Source organism: Anser anser (genome assembly GCF_964211835.1).
Source record: "Anser anser genome assembly, chromosome: Z".
Lineage (NCBI taxonomy): Eukaryota > Metazoa > Chordata > Aves > Anseriformes > Anatidae > Anser > Anser anser.
Window position 1 is genome coordinate 14,565,033 of NC_139723.1, and position 21,250 is coordinate 14,586,282.

At 39.2% G+C, this 21,250-nt stretch overlaps 1 protein-coding gene across 31 annotated transcripts in view; it reads right to left on the reverse strand.

Annotated features, from left to right (window-relative positions):
- Positions 1-743: 743 nt before the first annotated feature.
- The window catches only part of LINGO2 (leucine rich repeat and Ig domain containing 2), a 538,477-nt gene continuing 517,970 nt past the window's right edge, over positions 744-21,250 (reverse strand). For 22 of the 31 annotated variants that reach the window (XM_083818696.1, XM_083818680.1, XM_083818697.1 and 19 more), the window contains one exon: positions 744-14,267. In XM_083818696.1, coding sequence (XP_083674822.1) covers positions 12,411-14,231 — 1,821 coding nt within the window. In that variant the 5' untranslated portion in view covers positions 14,232-14,267 and the 3' untranslated portion in view covers positions 744-12,410. Of the gene's footprint in view, positions 14,268-21,250 lie in introns of those variants that run through there. The other 9 variants (XR_014577025.1, XR_014577027.1, XR_014577024.1 and 6 more) reach the window with 9 other exon arrangements.

The window sequence follows — 21,250 nt, forward strand, 5'->3', positions numbered from 1 at the left end:
GCAGACATCTGCCTCATCTATTTTGAGAAGATTTTTCATCTAGCAAGTCAGCCCTTGCCTTCTTCCAAACAAGTCAAGCTGCATGCTGGACTTATTGGTCAAACACTTGTTGGGTAGTGTAGGGAAGGGGCAGGATGGGAGAAGACAATGCATGGCATGGCAAGAAGTAGCCTAGTTAGGGGCCCTTCAACTTATATATGTGGGGAGAGCAACCTTGTTAGAATATTAATGAAAAACATTTTTTCTTTGTAATCAGTATACTCACTGGAACGCTTAGCATATTTCCAAAACTGTAAGAGGGGACTGAAAATGACAGCCTCAAATTGTTGCCTTAAAAACCACAAGTGAAACAGTAATGGATTTTTGTCTTTATTTATTTATTTATTTATTTATTTTCTTTTTCATTTTATTTTTAGGAAAGTTTTTTTTTTTTTGTGTGTGTGTGTGCGCCTCAACAGATGAATGTTGTTTCTGATAAGACAATTGCAACATAGAAATCAATTACAACAATGTGCTTTCCAGCTTTTATTTTTTTATTTAAGTAACTGACAATTCAGAAGGACACAGACAATAGGGCTGTAGCAGAACAGTGTTACAATTAAAATCAATTTATATGGAAAACAATTACAATAGTTGTTGGAAATCCAGGAAAGGTTGACCTTTTGATCAGAACAGACTGCATTTTAAGAAAGTAGTTGTAATGAAATGATGTGGTTTGTAGCTTTCCTTTTTTGAACAAGAAGAGAGGAAAATCCTTATGTTAAGACAGGATCTGGAGGGAACACTTTATCATACTGAGAAAATAATTTTCCCATCAATAAGCATATCTCATCCATTTTTCATACATTTCATTCTCATACTGTGAGTCCATTGGAGCAAAGTGCTTTTTTTTTTATTTTTTTATTTTTTCCTATATGCCTTCTTTCCATTTGCACTGGTTTGAGTTTCTGCTTCTGTATGTTAAGACGTAAAGGAAAAGTTAATCTCACACTTGTGCCTGTTTGCAGTTCTCGAGGATGACGTGCCCATTCAGCAAGTAGTCCCTTCAGCTCTCATTGACTTGAACGCACACCTTCCAGTGTCTTCAGCTGTTGTTGGTCTTGAATGGCAGAATGGACGTATGGTGGTTAAGCTCATTCCCAAGGGCCAGTTTGGTATTTTTAGTTGTGCCAGATAGGCCCATACTTTAAAAATAGTTCCCAGTGACTGCTGAACATGAAGCAGTAACTGGCCATTAACTATCAACTATGCTCCACTGACATTCATAGCAAATTCTTCTGGCTTTAGTCCTAAAGCAGAAGCCGGGAATGGGGCAGTTCCAAGTGTTTGGATTATGTATAGGCAAACCAAACTTGAGTAAAAGATGAAGTTGAGGTTGGACATGATTCAGCATTGTGGCAAATAAAGCAAACAGAATGTTAGGTCAAATTCCCTGCGATAAACATTGGCAGTAGAAATTTGAAAAGTAGACACTTGTTACTTTATCTGTTAGAGATCTGGGGAACCGATGGGAACGCTAGGTTTCTTTCAATATGGTTTGATTAGAGAGTACAGAAACTATAGGACCTATTTTTGGCAGTCTTGTACAAGGACTAAATGGTAATGTTTTTGTACTAGTAGTCTGAGTGCTCAGCGCTGGGGTTGATACACTTGACAACCTGATGATGTGTGGTTTGCATTCATTTCAGCATCTCTCATCTATAATCAACAGCAAAGAGATAAATCTTCATAGATTCGTTAGGAGATGAAGCATTTAATGCGTTTATTAAGCATTGCAAAAACACTAATTAAATGAGGCATTAAGAGGTCCTTTCATGCAATATACCACTGAATTGCAAAAAAGGCAAGAATCTAGTTGGTGTGCATCTTTCCTGACAGTTTTCTTTCATATACTTCCACTCCTCTGCAGGAACATCTGTTTTACAGCTGTTGGAAATACCGACTGCAGGGCAGACTGTTGCTGTCACCACAGTGCCATCATCTTCTGGAACACTTTGGGTAGCAATTGTTTAACCTCTTAAAAAAAAAAAAAAATTTATTTGTCTAATAACAATGCCTATTATCACATACCAATCTATGTTAAAAATTATAATTCCTCATGTAGGGACGCCTGAACTGTAATTCCTCAGCTTTATAATCCTGAAGGGAAATGGCAGAATATTCCTTTTGAAAGGTGAATATTGTTATTGTATTGTATTGTATTGTATTGTATTCCCCAAACTGCTAGAGGCCCAGGGGTTTTGACTACAGCTCAGAAATGCCGAGGTCCAGCCTTCTGCTCATGTTACTAGCCAACAGCTGTGATTTCTCCACATTAGGCAGTGCTGATCTGATTTCCTTTAGCAAAATGTGACAGCCTGCCGAACTCTCTAAAGCCAAGACAATGAGATTCCATAAGGCCTATTAGAATGCAGTCTTTTGTATAAGTCAGTGTCAATAACCCCACTGCATTGTATGCCTCTTCTCTGTAAAAGAAAAGTGTTTTCTGCAGTGCATTAGAACTGACGCACCTCACAGATGCACTGCAGATTGGTAGCTTTTTAAGAGGAAATGTTATTTGGTTTCAGTGATAGCCATACTTTACATAATGGATGTAATCTATTACTTTTTGTGCATACAGCAAACAGCTCTCGTAGCAAAAGTAATAGATTAAATTTATTATCGTCTTCCTCTAATAAAATAAGTGTGCTCTCCATCACTTGTGCTTCTGAGTTATATAAATAGCAAAGTTATTGGAAAATAGCTCAGAAAAATATAACTTCCACTTTAGGGACTGATGAGGTAAATAAGATCTTCCAGCTGGTGATTATAGCTTAAACTAGCTGAATGTATCCCCTAGGTATTAATTAATAAATCAGCTCCTGCAAACCCACATAATTCTACAGGTACTTAGAGAAGGTGCTAAGTACCAATGTCATCTGATTTTTTTACACTAGTTTTAATTTCTTTTTCTTTCTGCAGTCCAATCCCGTATTTCAATAACTTATTACTGTATTACTTTTCCCCTTGAATACTAAAGTTGAAACTTATCTTTCAAAGAACAGAGGAAGAATAAGGCTTTCCCTGGGGAATTTCCTCTATCTAGGAAAGAAGGAACTTAGACCAAAAATTTAGACCAAATTTCCAACTTAGACCAAATTTCCCTGCCTGCTGCCGAGTCTGTGGGCAGTAAGGTCAGGTCCTTTTCAATAACTCCATGTTCTTAATGCACTAGTTCAGATTTATTTGTGCTTTCCCAGCATGAGTTACCAGCCTTCCAGCCTTCCTTCCCCCCTCCCCACCCCCTTCTCTCTCTCCCCAGTCCCTAGTCCAGAAAGTACAGGAGACGGATAAAGCCCTTTTTATAGCCAGATTCATATGAGAAAGTTTTATAATGCAGAAAATTCACTGGAATTCACTTCTCCCATGTGCGAATAACTTCATCTTTGTGTATTGAGCTTATTAATTGGTAGATAGTGTGAGCTTATTAATTGGTAGATAGTATGATGCTCCCATTTCCCCCTGTCCTTTTCAAATACAAAAATTCTAGAGCTAGGCATTTTTTAAAATAAGCTTTGGATGCTCAGATTTATTTATTTAAAGGTTACCTTGGTATCCAATATAGGGCTAATAACTGAGATGAATCTTTTATAGTAGATCTGTAAAAGCATAAATATTCTCTGAAATTTATGAAAACAACTGTGCTCTAGAGAATTTTGGATGCTTTTGAAAACCTGAAGAAGTGTTTGTGTGTTATGAATTAACTGTAGATACTGTATATATATTTTTTTCTTCTGAAATTAATAGATATAACAGGAGAGCACAAATCTTTCTGTTCAGACCCCAGCTTGAATGGGGCTGATTTCAATGAATTTGTCGCAGATTACCTGATGTGAAAGGGTTTTTCTTTACCTGGTTATCATGGAAAAGACTCATGGTTCCTTTACTGTAAGACCTGGAAACTGTGTATTAAACCCTGTGTTACAGGAACAAGTTCCCCCTCTTGAGATAGTATCAGGTAGTCCAAAAGAGTATCCTGAATTGCATAAAGGAAGTGTAAAGCTTAGTGTAGAAGAAGCCTTCCAGGAACCAGTCTGTCCTTTGCAAACTCAGTGTTCTCAGTGCAGTAGTACTGTGATGGTTGTTTTTTCATGTCATATTGAAGGCTCTACTGCAGCACACTGCAGACTGTAAATCAGATGATCAGACTGAAGGAAAATAACATGAAATCAAGCAGTTCCTTAACATCATCTAAGTTTCTCTCACAGAAGTTTGACATTTGACATTTGATAGTCTACTGTGGAGGAGGGTGCAGTGATGCAAGTCAGCCAAAACCTTTTGAGGGTGTCAAATTCAAAAGGATACAACAGATTGCAAGAGGTTTGGGAGAGCTCACATTCAGTTTCTGTCTGTCTCTGCTCCCAGCAATCCATCCGGATTTCAGCCTGCATCTTCCTTTTCTGAGGTAGCAAAACCAACTCTGTTTCCCCCTCCTAGTGAACAAGACCCTGGTTTAGAGGATAACGGGTTCAGGATTGATAAATCTTATTTCAGATTATCCCAGAAAACATAAGCAAAATCCTCTGTTGGTGAAAGCAACTAGCTGTGAATGAGAGTAGCATCAGTAGCACAGGCCAGTTATGGCCTGTGTCCTTCAAAGCTGATCTCTGCCATGGATTTGGTGGGTCATGGCAGGCCTCAGGCTGGGAATAGCTTTCAAACTCAGATTCTGTCTTTCACCACTTAATTTCTGTGGTGCGGTTACAGAGAAGTTTGAATACTGGTGTTTTCCTTAGAAAACGTTTCAGAAGTAGACTTTCGGTATTGGTTGCCTTCATAAAAAAAAAGTGATATACACTTGGTGAAATCTATCTCCAGGGTACTGGGATGTGGCAGGCTTTTTCATTCTGACATTAGGCTGACCAGTATCCCCACCAATTATCTGCGCATGCTGTGCAAGGGAGGGTGAAGGAACAGGCTGTCTGATACTTTGCCTGGAGAATAAATCCCAAAGCATGTCTGAATATGACCTGGGATTTTCTCTGTTTCTGAGGGCTCCATGCCATGAGGGAGGAGTGAAAGTCAGCACATGAAAAATACCTAGAGTATTCTCTTCCCGACTGTAATGGCTTATATTTTCAGTTCAGGAATGATTGGTTTGAGTGCATTACCTGTTGTGAAGACTTGACACCAAGGATGTTGGGACTGGTGCTGAGAAAACTGCATTTTTCTCAGCTTAGCTTCCTCCCTACCCCTTGAAAAAATGTGACCAGCTGCATTAAGGGAAGCAGTGTAAATTTTCTTCACTTCTCCCAGTAAATGTTGCCACTCCACGGAATTATTTATTTGGGTTTCATTTTGGATAAGTATGATACACGTCATGACATAAGCCCTAAAGTAAATTTTAAAATGACATTCAGGACAACTGTCTTGACAAACAACTTTTTTTTTTTTTTTTTTTTTCATTAATATTACCGTATTTTGCTCAAACATGAAGCGGACTTATGGACAAACCCGACTTGTCATGTGCTTCATGAATCATTACAGCAGCGCTAGTTCATTTCCCATCCATAATCATGATCATATATATTAAAATAAATTACAACACATTTTTTCTGGTTAACCTTGTCACCTTTTAAAAACAATATACATTTAATACTTGAAGTAAGAAAAAGAACAAAACAAATATAACTTCTTTTCTTTTTTTTTTCCACACACAAACATATACATATGAACTACATGTGCTTGCAAATAGATTTCAGTAACTGTGATGATACTCTAATAGTTATGAACTATGGCATTCCCTCCCCAAAGAATGAGAGACTTGCTATCATATGTACTTGCCCATAAGCCATCTTCCTACTATAAGGCTGTAAGCTCACCAGATCAGTGTTGTCATTTACTACCTATTTATACAGCGCCCATTGTTATGAGGACAAAGTGTCATTTGTTTTTAGGGATCAAAGTGGCATAAATGAATTATTTCAGAAGCAATAACATTTTGTTTTCTGGAAAATCAAAATTATTAACGTGTACAAGTTGACAGCCATCTTCACAGCTGCCTTGACATTTCATCTCATTGTTCTTGGATTATATGTGAGGAGATAGTGCTGTTGACTTGCAAATACCACACATAGAAGTCAGCAGACTTTCTTTTTCTTTTGCCTGTTTTCTTTTGTTCCCAGAATCTGTGTTTTCAAATTCTCCAGCTCAGTTAACAGTGACAAATATTAAAGCAATCCAGAACAGAAGGTATGCCGCAAGGTGGGAAATAATTAAAACATAACTTCTGCTTATTTTCTACTATAGCCCCTTAGTAGAAAGCAAAAAACCACCTATATTCCTATATCAAATTTCTAGTGTAACCAAGGAGTAACAGAATGGGTGTCAAGGGGATTTCTCCTGATTTGTACTGCCTCACTAGAGTAGAAAATCTGTTTTTAGTCTTTTGTTCCAACACTTCTGCTTCATGACAATTTTGGTTCCAGTTTGAATAAATAAGAATAATCAAGTTATGAGGTAAAAGTCTGCTCTTTTATACTCTTCTATGAGCTGTTTGAATATGAAGGATAAAGTATCCTTAAATTTAAGTTGAAATAACAATTTTCTTGCCTATGCCAGCTCTTTTCTCATTCCGCTGAGGCTATATGTAAAGAATTCTATTTTCAGCTGGCCTTATATCCAACCACCTGCTTCTAGTGAAAAAAAAAGGAAAAAAAAATAAAAAAAAGACTCAGAATCATTCAACCTGCAGATTGCTTTTGGCTTGTAGCTATCTCAGTAGCAATAAGAACTTCACAGACGCTTGTTTCTTTCGTTAGAAGGAGGAGGCTTACTTGTGCGTCTTCTTTTTTTTCTTTTTTTTTCTTTTTATTATTATTTTATTACTGTTTTTGGTTTGAAGAGGGTTTAAGATCGTATTTTGAGATCCAAATTCCAAAAACCATGGGAGCATACAGTGAAACTAAACTGAATCCAAAGATCTTCATTTGGGACTACTGTAATTTGCAACTGAGAAGGAAGAAGGGCAGAGCTAGAAAACAAAGAAAGGTAGCATGTATCACTGAACCGACTAGCTGTGATTTTTCTAAGCTGCCAATGAGAATAGAGTTTATAATTCTCATTACAGGTGATAGGAACAGGGTATCCAAACTGCTCAGCTAACTTGAAAAATCTCCTTCATTGTTCAGTGATTCAACAGCAATCAGGCCTTTTGTCTCTTCCAAAGATGTTCCTTTAACTCCTCCAGGGACAATTAACATTTAAATTACTGTATGAAATAGTTTTTTAGTTCTTCTTTCCTTAGTTCTCTACTATGTCTTTTCAGCGCAAAGGGAAGTCACTTGGGACACTGAAACCAGGTCAGAAAGCGTGTATCCAGTGCTAGCCCGTACGCTGCCTTATGGCAAACCTACAGATCAGCTGCAGCGGACTGCAACTTCGACGTTACTGCGGCTATGCTGGTTCTTGTATTTGAGAAGACCAAAGCTACAGCTGCGGGAGGACAGACAGCTTGTCCATGTATTCCTTTCCCTGCAACTCCATATCGAGCCGCATTGTGAACTGAGAGGATGGGAATGGACAGAGCACGGTCATCATGCTAGTCCCAGGTAAACTGGGATCACTCAGTGGAAAAAGGTAATTACACAACCATGCCAGAATAGGCCTCCCCTTCCTCACTTCTTGCTGTGTGTTTTATGGCTGGGGAAGGAGGTGGAACAGACAGTCTCCTATTTACATGAATGTTTCCCTTTCTGAAGAAAAATGAATAAGGGTTGGCCCTTTCATTGTTGACTAGTAGACTCCTTTTTCACAGGATGATGTAGCAGATATGACAAAAATGACTATCTGACTGCGGTTTCTTAGCTCTCTTTGCTAGAAGCTACTGCTGCTGCCAGGCAGCCAGAAGCTCATTGTTCTACTGGATTTTCAACCAATCTTTCATCTTTCTAAGGGTTAAATGTGGTCTTCTGGCATTCCTGCATCTTGAAGTTTTGTTTGTTTGTTTGTTTGTTTGTTTGTTTGTTTTTATGGAAAAGACCAATGTCTAAAGCAGATGTTTAGGCGTGGTGTAGGAAAGCTTGTTTATACATATCTTTGATGTATTTCATTTGCAACATGGCCTACATTCCAGATTTCCTCTATACCACTTTCTTCTTCAATCACAAGACTTTGCATTAAATATGAACGCTGACTTCTTACTGTGTCTCATATACCTCAACTACAATTTGTGGTGCTGAGTGCACAATTTGGCTTTCTTACTTTTCTTTATGATATCATTATTACCGTCATAGGTGATGCAATACCATGCTACAATAAATAAGGAAAAAAAAACACCATACCATTCATGTAAATAAAGGAAACATTGAATGGCAGTACGAATGACATCAACTTTGGGATTGTCCTAATTAAAGAGTGTTTACTTAAATAAATGCCTATTGACATCAGGTCATATCAACAGTTCTCCAGGGTCTCAATGTCTCCTGTCTGATTTCTGTTGTGTGTAGAGCTGTTGACCCTGTTGACACTGGCAGTGTGTATGAATGGTGAAGGAATGGGGAGCAGAAAGCAAAAGCCGCCTCCCCAGTCTGAATCTAATGGAGCTGATATCACAGGCTAGGCCTTTCTGAAAAGAATATCCCTAAGTTAACAAGAAAGGAAGAAGGAAGAAAGAAAAAAGAGAGAAGCAGCCCCAAATCTATACATATGGCTGAGATGGGGCGCAGGTTATTCGTCGTCACTCTTTTATCACTGCAAACTCTTTTCTTAAGACATTGCTTGCAGTATCCTCTTTAACTCACTCTGGAAGGATAAGGATCCATTCGTTATGAAAGAGGAAGAGAACGAAGCATCCGTCTGTGTAAGTGGACTTCAAAATATACTAGCAGGAACTTACATTATGTTAGCACAAAACTTACAGGAACTGTTGCCAAAGATAACAGTGTACCTGCTTTCTCAAGTGGCTCCGCTGGTTTCAGCTGTCTCTCTTTTCTCCCTTTTTGCAGAACTACTGCTGCTCTGCAGAGACTTCTTGTGCTAACCAGCAGGAAAGGCCAGGCTTGACCTTGTGCCAGTGTGAGGGAGCAGCAGGTGTGCAAGTAAAAAGGAGAGAAAACCCCTTCGTTCCCTCATGTAATGGCAGGGATGCACTGTCCACCTGCATCTGAGTAAATGACAGGGGAGCCATGTGCGGCAGATGTCTCATCATAGCTGGTTTCTTTTCCTCTGATATGCTCCAACTCCCTTGCAGTAAACTGCAGTTTCCTTGATCTCTAGAACAGATGGAGAAGTGACTGGGAACACATTAGAGGCAGAGTAGGCATGCAGTCAGCTACGGTACCTTTATTCTTAAAAAAACAACCAGCCAACAAAAAACTGCCCAAATGGTGGTTGTCTAGGTCTGACCCTGGCACTGCACTCCTATTTACCCTGCAGTGAGCATGTGTCCCAGGAATACGCATCTGGGGAGCAAGACTGTGGGGAGCAAGATAAAAGCCTGCCTCTGAGTCTTGCTCTCCTTATTTCTGTTAAGAGATGCCATATGCCTTGCCAAGTTCACGGTGAAATAAGTAGGCTGCAAAAAGTAGAACATAGCTAGAGGCAGGGAGCAAACACTGATTCTTAAAAACTGAATACTGACTGAACTCAGGGCAATACACACGATGCTGACAGCTCTGTAAGGTGGTGCTCTGCAAGAGCAAGCAGTAATTTCATCACCAGGACATATTTCACTCAGGTAACTAAGCACATTACTGCTCAGAAATCCTTGCAGTACACTAACAATGTAATCACTTTTTAGAACCATTCTAAGGAAAGAGGGGAATTCAGCCATTCATAATTAATCCTAAAAGCACATTTTTGCTAGATTTTTTTTTAGGATTTTTTTTAATTATTATTTTGACATTTAATATGAAGCAATCCGCTGCAACTGTCTAGAATTTAGGAGAATTTTTGCTTTTAACATTGATTTTAACATTTAACATGAAATGACTGCAGGGGTAATAGATTACTAATTGAAAAATAACAATTACAAGGGAAAGGCACATGCAAATGTCTTTAATGGGCAGTTCAGAAACACTTTGTTTTATCCCCATTTGTTTCTTTAACTACCCACATTAAGGTACAGTAGAGTTTTGGGCTTCAGTGCGGTGGTTATTTTATCAGCAAAAACAATTTCCCTGGTGTTAGTGTTTAGTCAGGGGTTATTCAATCCTGTTAACATTTTACAAACCTTCATAGAACAAAGAGGATTAATCTCAAGCATCTCTATAAATCTCCAGCTGTCTAGTTCAGAACACACACAAAAAAAGAAAGCAACAAAATGAAGCGCAACTTAAAACCAGCCTAAGTGAAGAAAATTCTAACAACCCTCGCATCCTTCTCTATTGGGTGACCTAAAATGGAGCAGTGATGCAACCAAAGATCAGCCACTAAGAACAGAGATTCTCAAAACTGCCTTGGCCCTGGGTCCTACAGCTATATTAGGGATATACCTAGGGAGCACAGCTGGATTGTACAACTTCTGGCACATTTCCCTTGATAGCAGCAGAAGATTTTTAACCTGCTTAGAAAATCTCTGCCAAAGAATGTGGATAATAGTTTTTAGAAGCACCAGCATCCCATTACAGGCCAGCCTGACTTTGGTTTCAGAGTGCTGAAATTTAAGATTGGACACAGGCCCTTAAATCACATTAATCTGAATGTTCTGTCTTATAACATTTTCATATCCTTTTTGGCTAAACACATACATAGTCATTATTATCCTTACTCCAGTTAATTCCGATTATTTATAAATCGTATTTGTTATCAACCACTTAGCAACAAACCTATGGCTCATAATTGCTAGAAAATTGAGAGGTCGCTGAACAACTCCGTATCTTCCCATTGCTGAGAGTTCCAAATTAAGAACAGTGGAATCTACAATAAAGAATAAAGAATAAAGCTTCAGTTCTGAGCCTTTTGGGGATTTGTTTAGAGGCATAAAACAAAGAAAAAGATTACTTGTACTGAACTAACATTCCACTTTCGTCTTCTCCCCATTAAAAAATCTTTCTAAAACCTGGAAAAACTTGCACCTCTTGTTCTAATATACTGCCCCTGAAAGAAACATAACCACATAGTTATTAAAATGGCATCAAGAATAGCTAAGTAATCTGTTCTTGGAAATTAGCTTTGCGTTTATATGTTATCTACAAATATACAAGATGAGAATGACAGTGGCTAGAGGTTCATTATATCTGGCAGTATGTTAGCCTTTTTGAGGCTATCATGTTTTAAACATTATTTTAGTATTATAATCCCCATATTATGCATGGACAACCCTAGTTTACTGGCATTGGAGAAGAGTTCATTCCTAGCAGCAAAGCTTTTGTAAGTTTTAATTCACTCCTGCAAATAGTAAGATGACCATATTTCCCAAGGAGTATGCAGAATGTTTTACTTTCTTTCTTTTTGCCCCATACAGATTAACATTTTAACAGTAGCTTTGAAATTAAGAACAAGGCTAACAAAAACAGCTCCCTCTCATCAAGGTAGAACTCAACTCTTCTATGCCAGCAATATCTAGTGGGTTGCCTTCCCTGGGTGCGATCCAGGGCTACATTACAGTAAACTGGTCCAGTGTGATATCACAGATATAAAAAATATTCCATTCTGTATCAAAACTAGGCACATGCCTTATATTTATATGAAGAGAAGATCAACAGAGTTGAGCATTTTTGCTCTCAACTATTCATCTCTGGCCTTCTACATGAGGAGAAAAATATTTTATGTTGTTTCTAATTGGTAACTACAAGAGTCTAATTTGGGTTAGATGGTTGTTAAAAGGAGGGTGACATCACACTTGGGTCAGTATTGGTGGATATCTAAAAGCACAACCTCTCATTTGTATTGCTTTAAAATGTACACAGTATAGATGTATATTAAAAAACAAACAAACAAAAAAAAAACAACAATTTTTGTGGTGTTGAACCAACTAGAAGGTATGATGCAAGGCTCTTTACCAAATGAGATCTATAGATACAAATTTCACTGTAGAGTATGCTTTAGACAAATATGTCTTTTTCTTTAAGTATGCAAATCCTACACTGTAGGCTTTTTTTTTTTCCTTTTTCTTTTTCTTTTTGTAGTGGTAGAAAATGTTGAACAATTGTCCATGAGCATGAGCCAACGGTTCATTGCTGATATCCCCAGAATGCCAATATTTGCAATGCAAACAGTTAGTACAATTTACCAGTTCTATGAAAGGCCCTGACATATCTGCCTCAAGGTCTGGAGGCTCTGCTGTACAACCACAAATAGTCTTTCCATTTCCACGTAACCTTTTGATACAGTGACAGCTGCATTAAGCTGCTTCTGCCCAGCAATTCCACATGCCAGGCTGGTTTAATTGGTTATAATGCCACAGAAAAAGCACTGCTAGCAGAACACCATCAAATCATTTTCATGTTGAACCTTCGCGGTCCAGCAACCTCCCCTTCAACTACAGCACCATTGTTTTTGCGAGGGACATATTCAAGGTCAATGCTGGTTTTGTGTTTGCCTTTCCCTCTACTCCACACAAAAAGAAGTAGGAAACAAAATAAAACCACTCCGAGGAATGTGAAGCAGCCCATAGCTGTGGACACCAATATTGTCTTAAGGTCCAGAGAGAAAGTGTTCGCATTAGTTCCATTGGAACTGGTGTCGTTGGAGTCTGTCATATACATAGGGGTCCTGTTGGCATAAAGGAAACGGTCTGAAGTAAACCCCTTCACTGTAAGGGAGGCCGAATAGGTGTCGTTCCCAGCCGCATTGCTTGCAATACAAACATATATCCCAGTGTCCTGGTCTTGAGCAAATCGAATCTCCAGTGTGCCGTCTCCCAGAACAGTGGCTCTTCCATTTGATTTAGTTGTGATCAGCCTCCGACGTGGGGTAACCCATGATATGGTGGGCTGCGGATCCCCGTCAGCATTGCACATCAGCTGCACCGTCTGCCCTTCCTCCACTACCAGGTACTGCAGCTTCTTGTCTTGTATCTTGGGCTTCTTACAGGTGAAGTAAAAGGAGAGAGCTGTGCTGTGAAAGTCCTTGAATGACCTCTCCTTGACACTGTCTGGGCCAGCACACATCGGTGTCTGGCCTCCAAACTGCAAAGTGGGTTGCCTCTGTAGAATCCAAAGGAGACGGCAGTCACAGGCCAGAGGATTGTTGTTAATGCAGAGGATCTCAAGGGCTTTGGGGGAATGAAATACATTCTCTTCTAGGGTTTCTAGCAGGTTTTGGGACACATTAAGCACACGTAAGAATCGGAGCCCTTGGAAAGCATGTGGTTCAATGGTACGTAACTGGGCCCCCACCATGTGGAGCTCCTGCAGGCGTACCAAATCGGAGAGCATGCCTGCTTCAATGGTGCTGATAGGGTTGTAGGAGAGGTTTAGATGCGTCAGGTAAACCAGATGTTTAAAAGCAGAGTAAGGTACTGCAGACAGGTTGGTGTTGGTGATGGAGAGAGAAGTAAGGTTGAGACCATACAGGCTGTTGGCAGGCAGCATGTCGAGGAGGGGCCAGGAGTCTATCTCCAGGTCTTTCAGGCGAAATAATCTTTTGAAGGCATACGCAGGCAAAGCGTTGATGTTGAGCTGTTTCAGATGCAGACTGATGAGGTTGTGGAGGTGGGAAAGAGCTTCTGTTGGTACAGCTGTGAGGTTGCATCTCTCCAGGGTGAGCTGCTCCAGGCTAAGCAGTCCACTGAAGGCCCTGTGTGATATATAGACCAAATCATTGTCCCCAACCTCCAGGGACTTTAGGTTATGTAGATCTTGGAACATGTAGTCCAGCAAAATGACAATCTTGTTTTCACTTATATCAAGTTTTGTTAAGTTTGACAACCCAGTGAACACCCCAAGGGGAACCAGCTTCAGACGGTTTCCTTTCAGCCTCAGGGAGCGCAAGTTGAAGAGATTGTTGAAGGCTCCAGGCTCCACATTGGCGACTATATTGTCGCTGAGGTCGATCTCCTCCAGCAAGGGGTATGACGTGAACTCCTCAGGGTTGACGCTCTTCAGTCGGTTCTTGCTGAGGTCCAAGATTTTGGTCTCAATGGGAATGCCCTCTGGAATGGCCATCAGGCGCCTCCGATGACAGCTGACGGACTTGTTCTGGGCCGAGCATTCGCAGCGGGCTGGGCAGCCTATGGTGGGGCCCATGAAGACTAGCAGCACAGCCAGACCTAGGAACGGCTGCCAGCAAGATACAGCTGTGTGAAGCATGACTCCACCGATTTGGTCTAACCCTCTGTCACGGGCCTGTAGGGGTGAGGATGGGAAAGGGAACATGTTAGGTCTGCAGCAAAAGGAGAACTCTGACAAATTTTAAGTGCCATTTCAAAGCAGGCACATGTGTTTTTATTCGAAATAAAATAAGAAAGCCTATTGTAAACAGCAACAGCAACAAAAAGCAAATTTTCCTTCCTAAACATTGGGTTTGTCAAAGGATCTGTTTATCTAACATTTTCCAACTAGACATCAGAGGAGACAAAACAGCTTTTCCCACTGAAAACAGTAAAAGATGTTCGTTTTTTTTTTTTTTTTCTTCTTTTTTTCTTCTCACTCTCAGTGGGTCTCCACAAGCCTGCTATAACTAATGCAGAGATAAACACCATGCACTCTGTAAATAGGGCTAATCACACTTACTGATCTGTTTACAGCACCAGGCCTCCATGAGGTGATATAAATCTAGGCTTTTGCCTTTCCTGTTCACATCAGTGTTTTATGGCAAACCTTAATGATGTATTATCTTCAAGAAAAAGAGTTCCTTGACAATGAAAAGATTCCTTTTAACATTTATTGCATGCAGTTATAAATAGATGGAGATTGTTCACATATACACATACACAATGGCTCAGATGAGAAAGAACCACTGCACCTTTGATTAGAATTTGTATTAAGAACAAACTGATTCTTTGCTTTTACAGCACAGAGAAATTTTACGTGATTTTTAGAACCAAACACCTGAAAAGGATTTATAGAATATGTCTTTGTACTTCAAGACATGTAAATTAGCTTTGGAAAGAAAAACGAGGTGAGATGAGCTGGTAGCGTTTAGGCAGCACATTGTCCAAAGAAGCACAACAGGTTGTTTGGAAGTCATGCTTCCAAAGTAAGAGATATTCCTGCCTTCAGGTTAAAACTGAGGGTAGTAGAAGACAAAACAGCCCCTATTAAATTAACTAACCTTCATGAAATGCTATACTTTACAGGTTTAGTCACCAAATGTAAGAGACTTTTTAAGGATAGCTACTGAACAGACACACTCAATAGCTTATTTCAAAACAAGAAGAAGAAGAAAAAAAAACACAACACCAACACAATATAGGTACTCAAAGGAAGGCTCGTATGATACACTTGCAGAATAAGGTGCACTGCAAGCAAGGAAATGCCTCAGCCTTGTTGCCCACTCAACTTGATAGGCCAAGTGGTAGGACTGAGACCCTGGCTTTGTAACGTTGACAGACCTTGCAAGGTGCCTCAGGCCTTGTAAAGCCTTTACTGGATTGGTTAATTTGTGCTTGGTTTTAGTTGTATCTGTAAAATTGTTTACATAACTTCTGCCTGTAACTTCCTCTCAGGTCTGGACAGATGACTGTTGTCCTGCTGGTGTTATGCATACTGACAAAATTACCCAATTCATTGTCTGACCTGTGGCTTTGAGCCTTGACAATCTGACTAGTCTTAAGATGTTTTCAACTTAAATTTCAGTCAAATTTTGCTCAGCTGTGTGCAATCATGTAGATTAGATCCTAGAAGAAATGCTCCCCATACACAGAGAATGATTCGTAGATTTCAGCAAACATGGTATAAGTAAATTTATGATCCAACCAGACAGTTATGTTAGCAAATAAGGTGTTTGAAACATATTAAAATAATACTGAGTGTACCTCAGAAAGTGGAAGAAGAAACAGCCACCACTAACTGTGCTGCAACAACAGTATACTCCCCTGGTAAGGATCTTAAGGTGTGGTAACTCATCAAGTAATCCCCTCCTGATCGTGGAGGGTTGTCCTTCTCAGATCATGGACAATCAGATGGGTAGGGATTTAACATTCATGCAGAATAGCAGATATTTGGCTCTGTTATCTTATTGTATCGTTAACAATCCTCAACAGAAACTCCATGGTCTGAATTGTAAGCATTAGCATTTTTGTAACACAGTAATAAATAGCAGTTGTGCTTTGACTATTAAAAGCTTAAATGGGTGAACAATAAATTCTCTTGGAGCTGCATGTAAGTTATGTTTGACTAACCACAAATAAATGATGCACATAACACTCCTTTCTTAGCTCTGTGGAAGAATCTTGCTCTTGACTGACATGGCTTCTTCTTTCCACTGTGACACTTTTATGCAGAGAGGCAAATTGCATGCTGGTTTTGCGGTGTAGTCTGGAGACCTGGATGAAGTCTATTCTTTATTATACTACTTATAAAAGCACATTTCAGCTTTGTCCTAGAAGGACAAACTGCTGAGATTCATTTAGTTACCCCCTTATGTTGTACTCTTGCAAGTAACTATTGCTAGTTATGTCCAGCTGTGATAAAGCTTTTCAGAGATAAACTTCACTTCATTAGGCACAAAGTTAAAACTGGAAGTCTATAGGGGTCTGTGAGTTAGGTGTTTGGAGTGAATTCAGATCAAAGAGGCTTTTGGGTGCTCTGATCACTACCTTCAGAGCTCAGTCTGTGTGGTTAGCACTTTCATACCAATACTTCTGCATGCAGGGAATTCATTTGCTATCTTGTTCGCCTAATACATGAAGCACAAAGTAAACAGGTTCAGTGGAAGACAAGCACCCCTGGAGAGTTCATTCTAGATGGCAAAAATATGAAATGCTTTTGCAGCTATCCAAGCCACCTGGTAACTAAAACTTCTGAGGAGTGTGAAGTAGGTAGATGGTATAAAATATGGTAAAAGATTTTTTGACTGTTGCTGAAATAAAGAAAGGTAGTGTTAATAAAGTATGTCAAACATTAATAGTTATCTTCTGCAAGAACATATGCACACAGATAGAGATGGTTGTGCATTTATCTGTAGTGGCATATGCATGTGTGTGCATACATTTGCAGGCAAGGAAGATTCAGAACTGAGATTTAATCTGGAGTAAGTTACACATAGATAAGGAAAAAATATTAAGTTATACTTAGTCACAAGACAGGAGAACAAAGATAATTTATATCAACAAGTGTAGGTTAGAAGAAAACGTAAATTAAATGGATCATTTCAATTTCCATTGACACAGGTGATACTACCGCACTTCCTGCTAATCATATCTGTGACTACATACTGGACTTTGAACCGCTTTTTGCAGTAATTACTTTTTCTTCATTACAGAAAATATATAACCTTACCTCAGATGCTTATACAGATAACAAACAAAAGGTAAAAAGGTCTAGCACAGGAAGTATGAGCAACTTCAAGATTTCTGACTGTTTGCAAAAAAAGTGAATGCTGGAAGAAGCTCACAGTGAACTTACCAGCTATTGTGTATGATCCAGTCTGGATTTAATGAATGTGAAGTGTTACTTTCAGGACATGTCTGTTAGTATCAGTAACAGAGCCTCCCTTGGGCCATCAGTGTGAGAACATCTTGAAAGCATACATATTAATCCCTAGTGTATATTTTGTGTCAGTGTGATCACCATTTCTTACTATTATACATCCATTAAACAACAATGCTGCTGTTTAAAAATCTAAAGGGAATGGGACCATTAAATAATCCCTTTCACTGCAAGATGATATATATATTTTTTAAGCTCACAGTACTTTTAATGATAACCCACATTACTTTAGACTTGTGGGATGCTAATTAATTGCCAACTTCACTGACACTGTGCTGAAATACCAGTGTCATTGATCAATATGGCATATTTCATTCCTGCTTAAACAACCTGCACATACATACTTTATCCTTTGCCAGTCTAGTTTCTAAAGATCTGCAGGTTTACTTCACTATCCTTCTTTGCATCTTTCTATAAAACTTTTATCCATTGTGCTGCATACAAGAAAGTAAAGTACATACAGACCTACATACATACATACCTACAAGTAAGCTAAAATGGTCATATTTTTGCTCTGTAATTACACTATGCCTTGCACTGTGGAGTACTACTCTAAGATGATAACCTGTTAGCACAAAAATACTAACAAAATAATTAAAAAACAATAGGAACCAGCAGGTTTTATATGCTTTAATACAAATGGGAACTTTTAATTAATTAAAGTTGGAAATTAGGAGAAATTTCTTCTCAGAAAGAGTGGTCAGGCATTAGAATGGGTTGCCCAGGGAGGTGATGGCATCACTGTCCCCAGGGGTGTTTAAGGAAAGGTTGGACATGTTGTTTAGGGACATGGTTTAGTGGGTGACATTGGTGGTAGGGTGATGGTTGGACCAGATAATCTTGGAGGTCTTTTCCAACCTTAATGATTATATGATTCCCTGAAAGTTAAGAAAATAACTCTGCCCTTTTTTGCCTTTCTCTGGCTCTGTTTCTTAAGTCCCATGTCAAGAGTCAAGTTACTGTTGGCTAGTACTCTTTTTCAACACAAGACCTCAATCAAAGTTGAGCTATGCAATTCAGAAAGCTCATAAAAGTATTAGTTAATAGCTCTGTGTGAACTCACCCCAAATTGCCATCCCTACTGCTTTGAAATGCAAATCATTTTGCACAGAATTCTGCAGCTTTGAACCTACTCATAAATGCTATACAAAAATGTGTCTGTATCAGTACCCCATAGCTTTTGAATTGAAGAAGTATAACGAAAAATAAATAAAAAGAAAACTGTTTCTCCCTCAGAATGCTGTGCAAATCTGAATGACATAGACAGGAATGTGACAAGCCATGAAAATGTGCTATATTTTGTATTATTTCTGCCTCTCCCTCAATATCATTTTGAAGCCTTTAGAGCTAAAAGCTTCAGTGCATATGAGCAGGCTCTATTCCTTGTCCCATCTGATACTACGGTACTGTGGAGGACCAGGCTTTAGGCAGAAGTGGTGAGATCCAGATTTGCTTCTGTCATTGGTCTCATATCTGATGCTTTGACTTGGTAGTTTTGATATCCCTTTTTCCCTCCCGATCTCTCAGCCTTTCTGACAGTTGAAAAATCCACTGGATCATATCAAAGTTGATAATTCTGCCTGACGTTATGGTCATTTAATACTTTTTCTTCTATGATTCCCTTTTTGAAAACATAACTGTATTAAACAAACCTTCTAAGACGAAGTTTTGCATAGGAGGTATCTGACTTGTACTCACACACCTAAGCTCTAACAGCTAATCCTGAGAATCAAGCAAAGTCCCTATTTTAAAGGATTTTAAATCATGTCCTGCCCATTGCTCAAGTCATAAGGCATCAAGACAGATTTTTTTATGAGCCTTTGTTCAGAGACAGTAAATTGTTCTTCCTGTATAAGATTGTTTCTTTCCTACCTTGTTGCTGAATTCTAGCATTCCTGTGTTTCGGAGCATGTAACAGATCCTGAGGAGTACGAAAGGTCCTGTCTTTGCCATTCATGTCACCATCTGCCATGCTTCAGCAAGCAATAAGCCAACAAAACCTTCGCTCAAACCTTTGCAACAATACACCTTTGCTTGTATGTGCTTAGTAGACAGTTACTGAATGTGAGCAGCTAAAGCTGCTACTGAAGATTTTACTTATGTCCTTCAAACTTTCACCCAGTTCAGTGTGGTTTGGGAAGTTTTTTTTTTTCCTCACAACCTCAACTCTTAGCAGCCATCATAAATGATTATTTCTAAGACCAGCTGATCTAGCTTTCCTGTTCTCTCTTGTGATGCTGGACAAGAGCTTTCCAGGTAATTGTGGAGAGAAGGGGGATGAGTCCTTGCTGCTGGGCTGCAGCAAGGAGGTGGTGGTGGGAAGTTGTGCTGGGGATGAGTGAGAACAGGCTGGGAGGATGGCAGAGGTGAACCAAGCTAGTTAAAGGGAGAAAAGAAGAGAAATGTGAAAATACTAGGCATTTAGGAATGTTCTTATAGAAAGAGACAGTGCTACAGGGAGGACTGAAATCCTGACTGTGTCATTTTCTGCAGTTTTGACATTCCTGTCATAGGGTCTTCCAGTGTAAGATTGAATGTGTAGCAAAGGGTTTGCCTCACCAGATCTTGTGCCAGGAAAACACTTAAGCTTTGTGTTTTGATCTCAAGCTCTATTACAGGCCATGTCAAGCCTCTTATATGCTCTTCAAAGGACGTTTTCTTCTTTACACTGGAGCATCTCAGAAACAATGCAAGTATGGTGTATAAATTTCCTTGCCTCTTCAATCAAACCCTTTTTACTTCTGCAGAGATTCTGCTCTCCGTCCCTTCATTGATCTCTGAAACATATCAGCTTCTAAATAAAATGCAAGCATGAAGTAGCTGTTATTTGCATTGTAATAATTAATAGATTGGAAAGAACTGTGAGCAACAAGGAAACAAAATCAAAGGAGGCTGCCAATTCACTTGAATTTGAAACAAAGACTTGATTCAATTGTTCTACAGTCCTGCAATCATTCTCCACCACTAACTTTTCAGGAAAAGCTTCTTGGACTAAGACCAGCTCAGAGGCCAGAGTCATGTTGCATTTGTTTTCAGAAGAATTGGTACTTGCTTCCAACTGTGTCCTGGTTATACTTTCAGGACCCAGACCCATGCCACTATTCCATTATAAAAGACGATATACAGAAATGGAAGAAAAAATCAAAAACTACAATCAGAAGAATATTTTGAAGTGCTTATCCAGAAGTATTGTTGTAAGACTGATTAAAGTCTTTTTACCATGTTTTATAAAGCTAGACAAGTGGGCAGTTTTTACTCCAAATACTTAGATTATTGTTTGAATCAGAGTAAAAGAAATAACCATGCCAAACAACAGAAGGTAAGAAAATCACTTGATTCAAAATTCATTTGATTGTGCAAGTGCAGTGATTTTAACCTGCTGGGCAGCTGAACTCCACCACAACCACTCTCTCATGCCCCCTCCTCAAAGAAAAAGGGTTGAAAATGTGATGGAAAGGCCTCAAGGGTTGAGATAAGGACAGGGACATCACCCACCAATTACCATAACAAGCAAAACAAACTCAGCATAAGTAGATTAATAGAATTTATTGCCTATCACTAGCAGACTAGAGCAGTAAGAAACTAAAAGCACGCTAAAAATACATGATCTGACATGGGGCAGCTGCTAGGCTCTGCTCACAGAGGCCCCCCTGCTAACAGGCCCTTGCCACATAAAC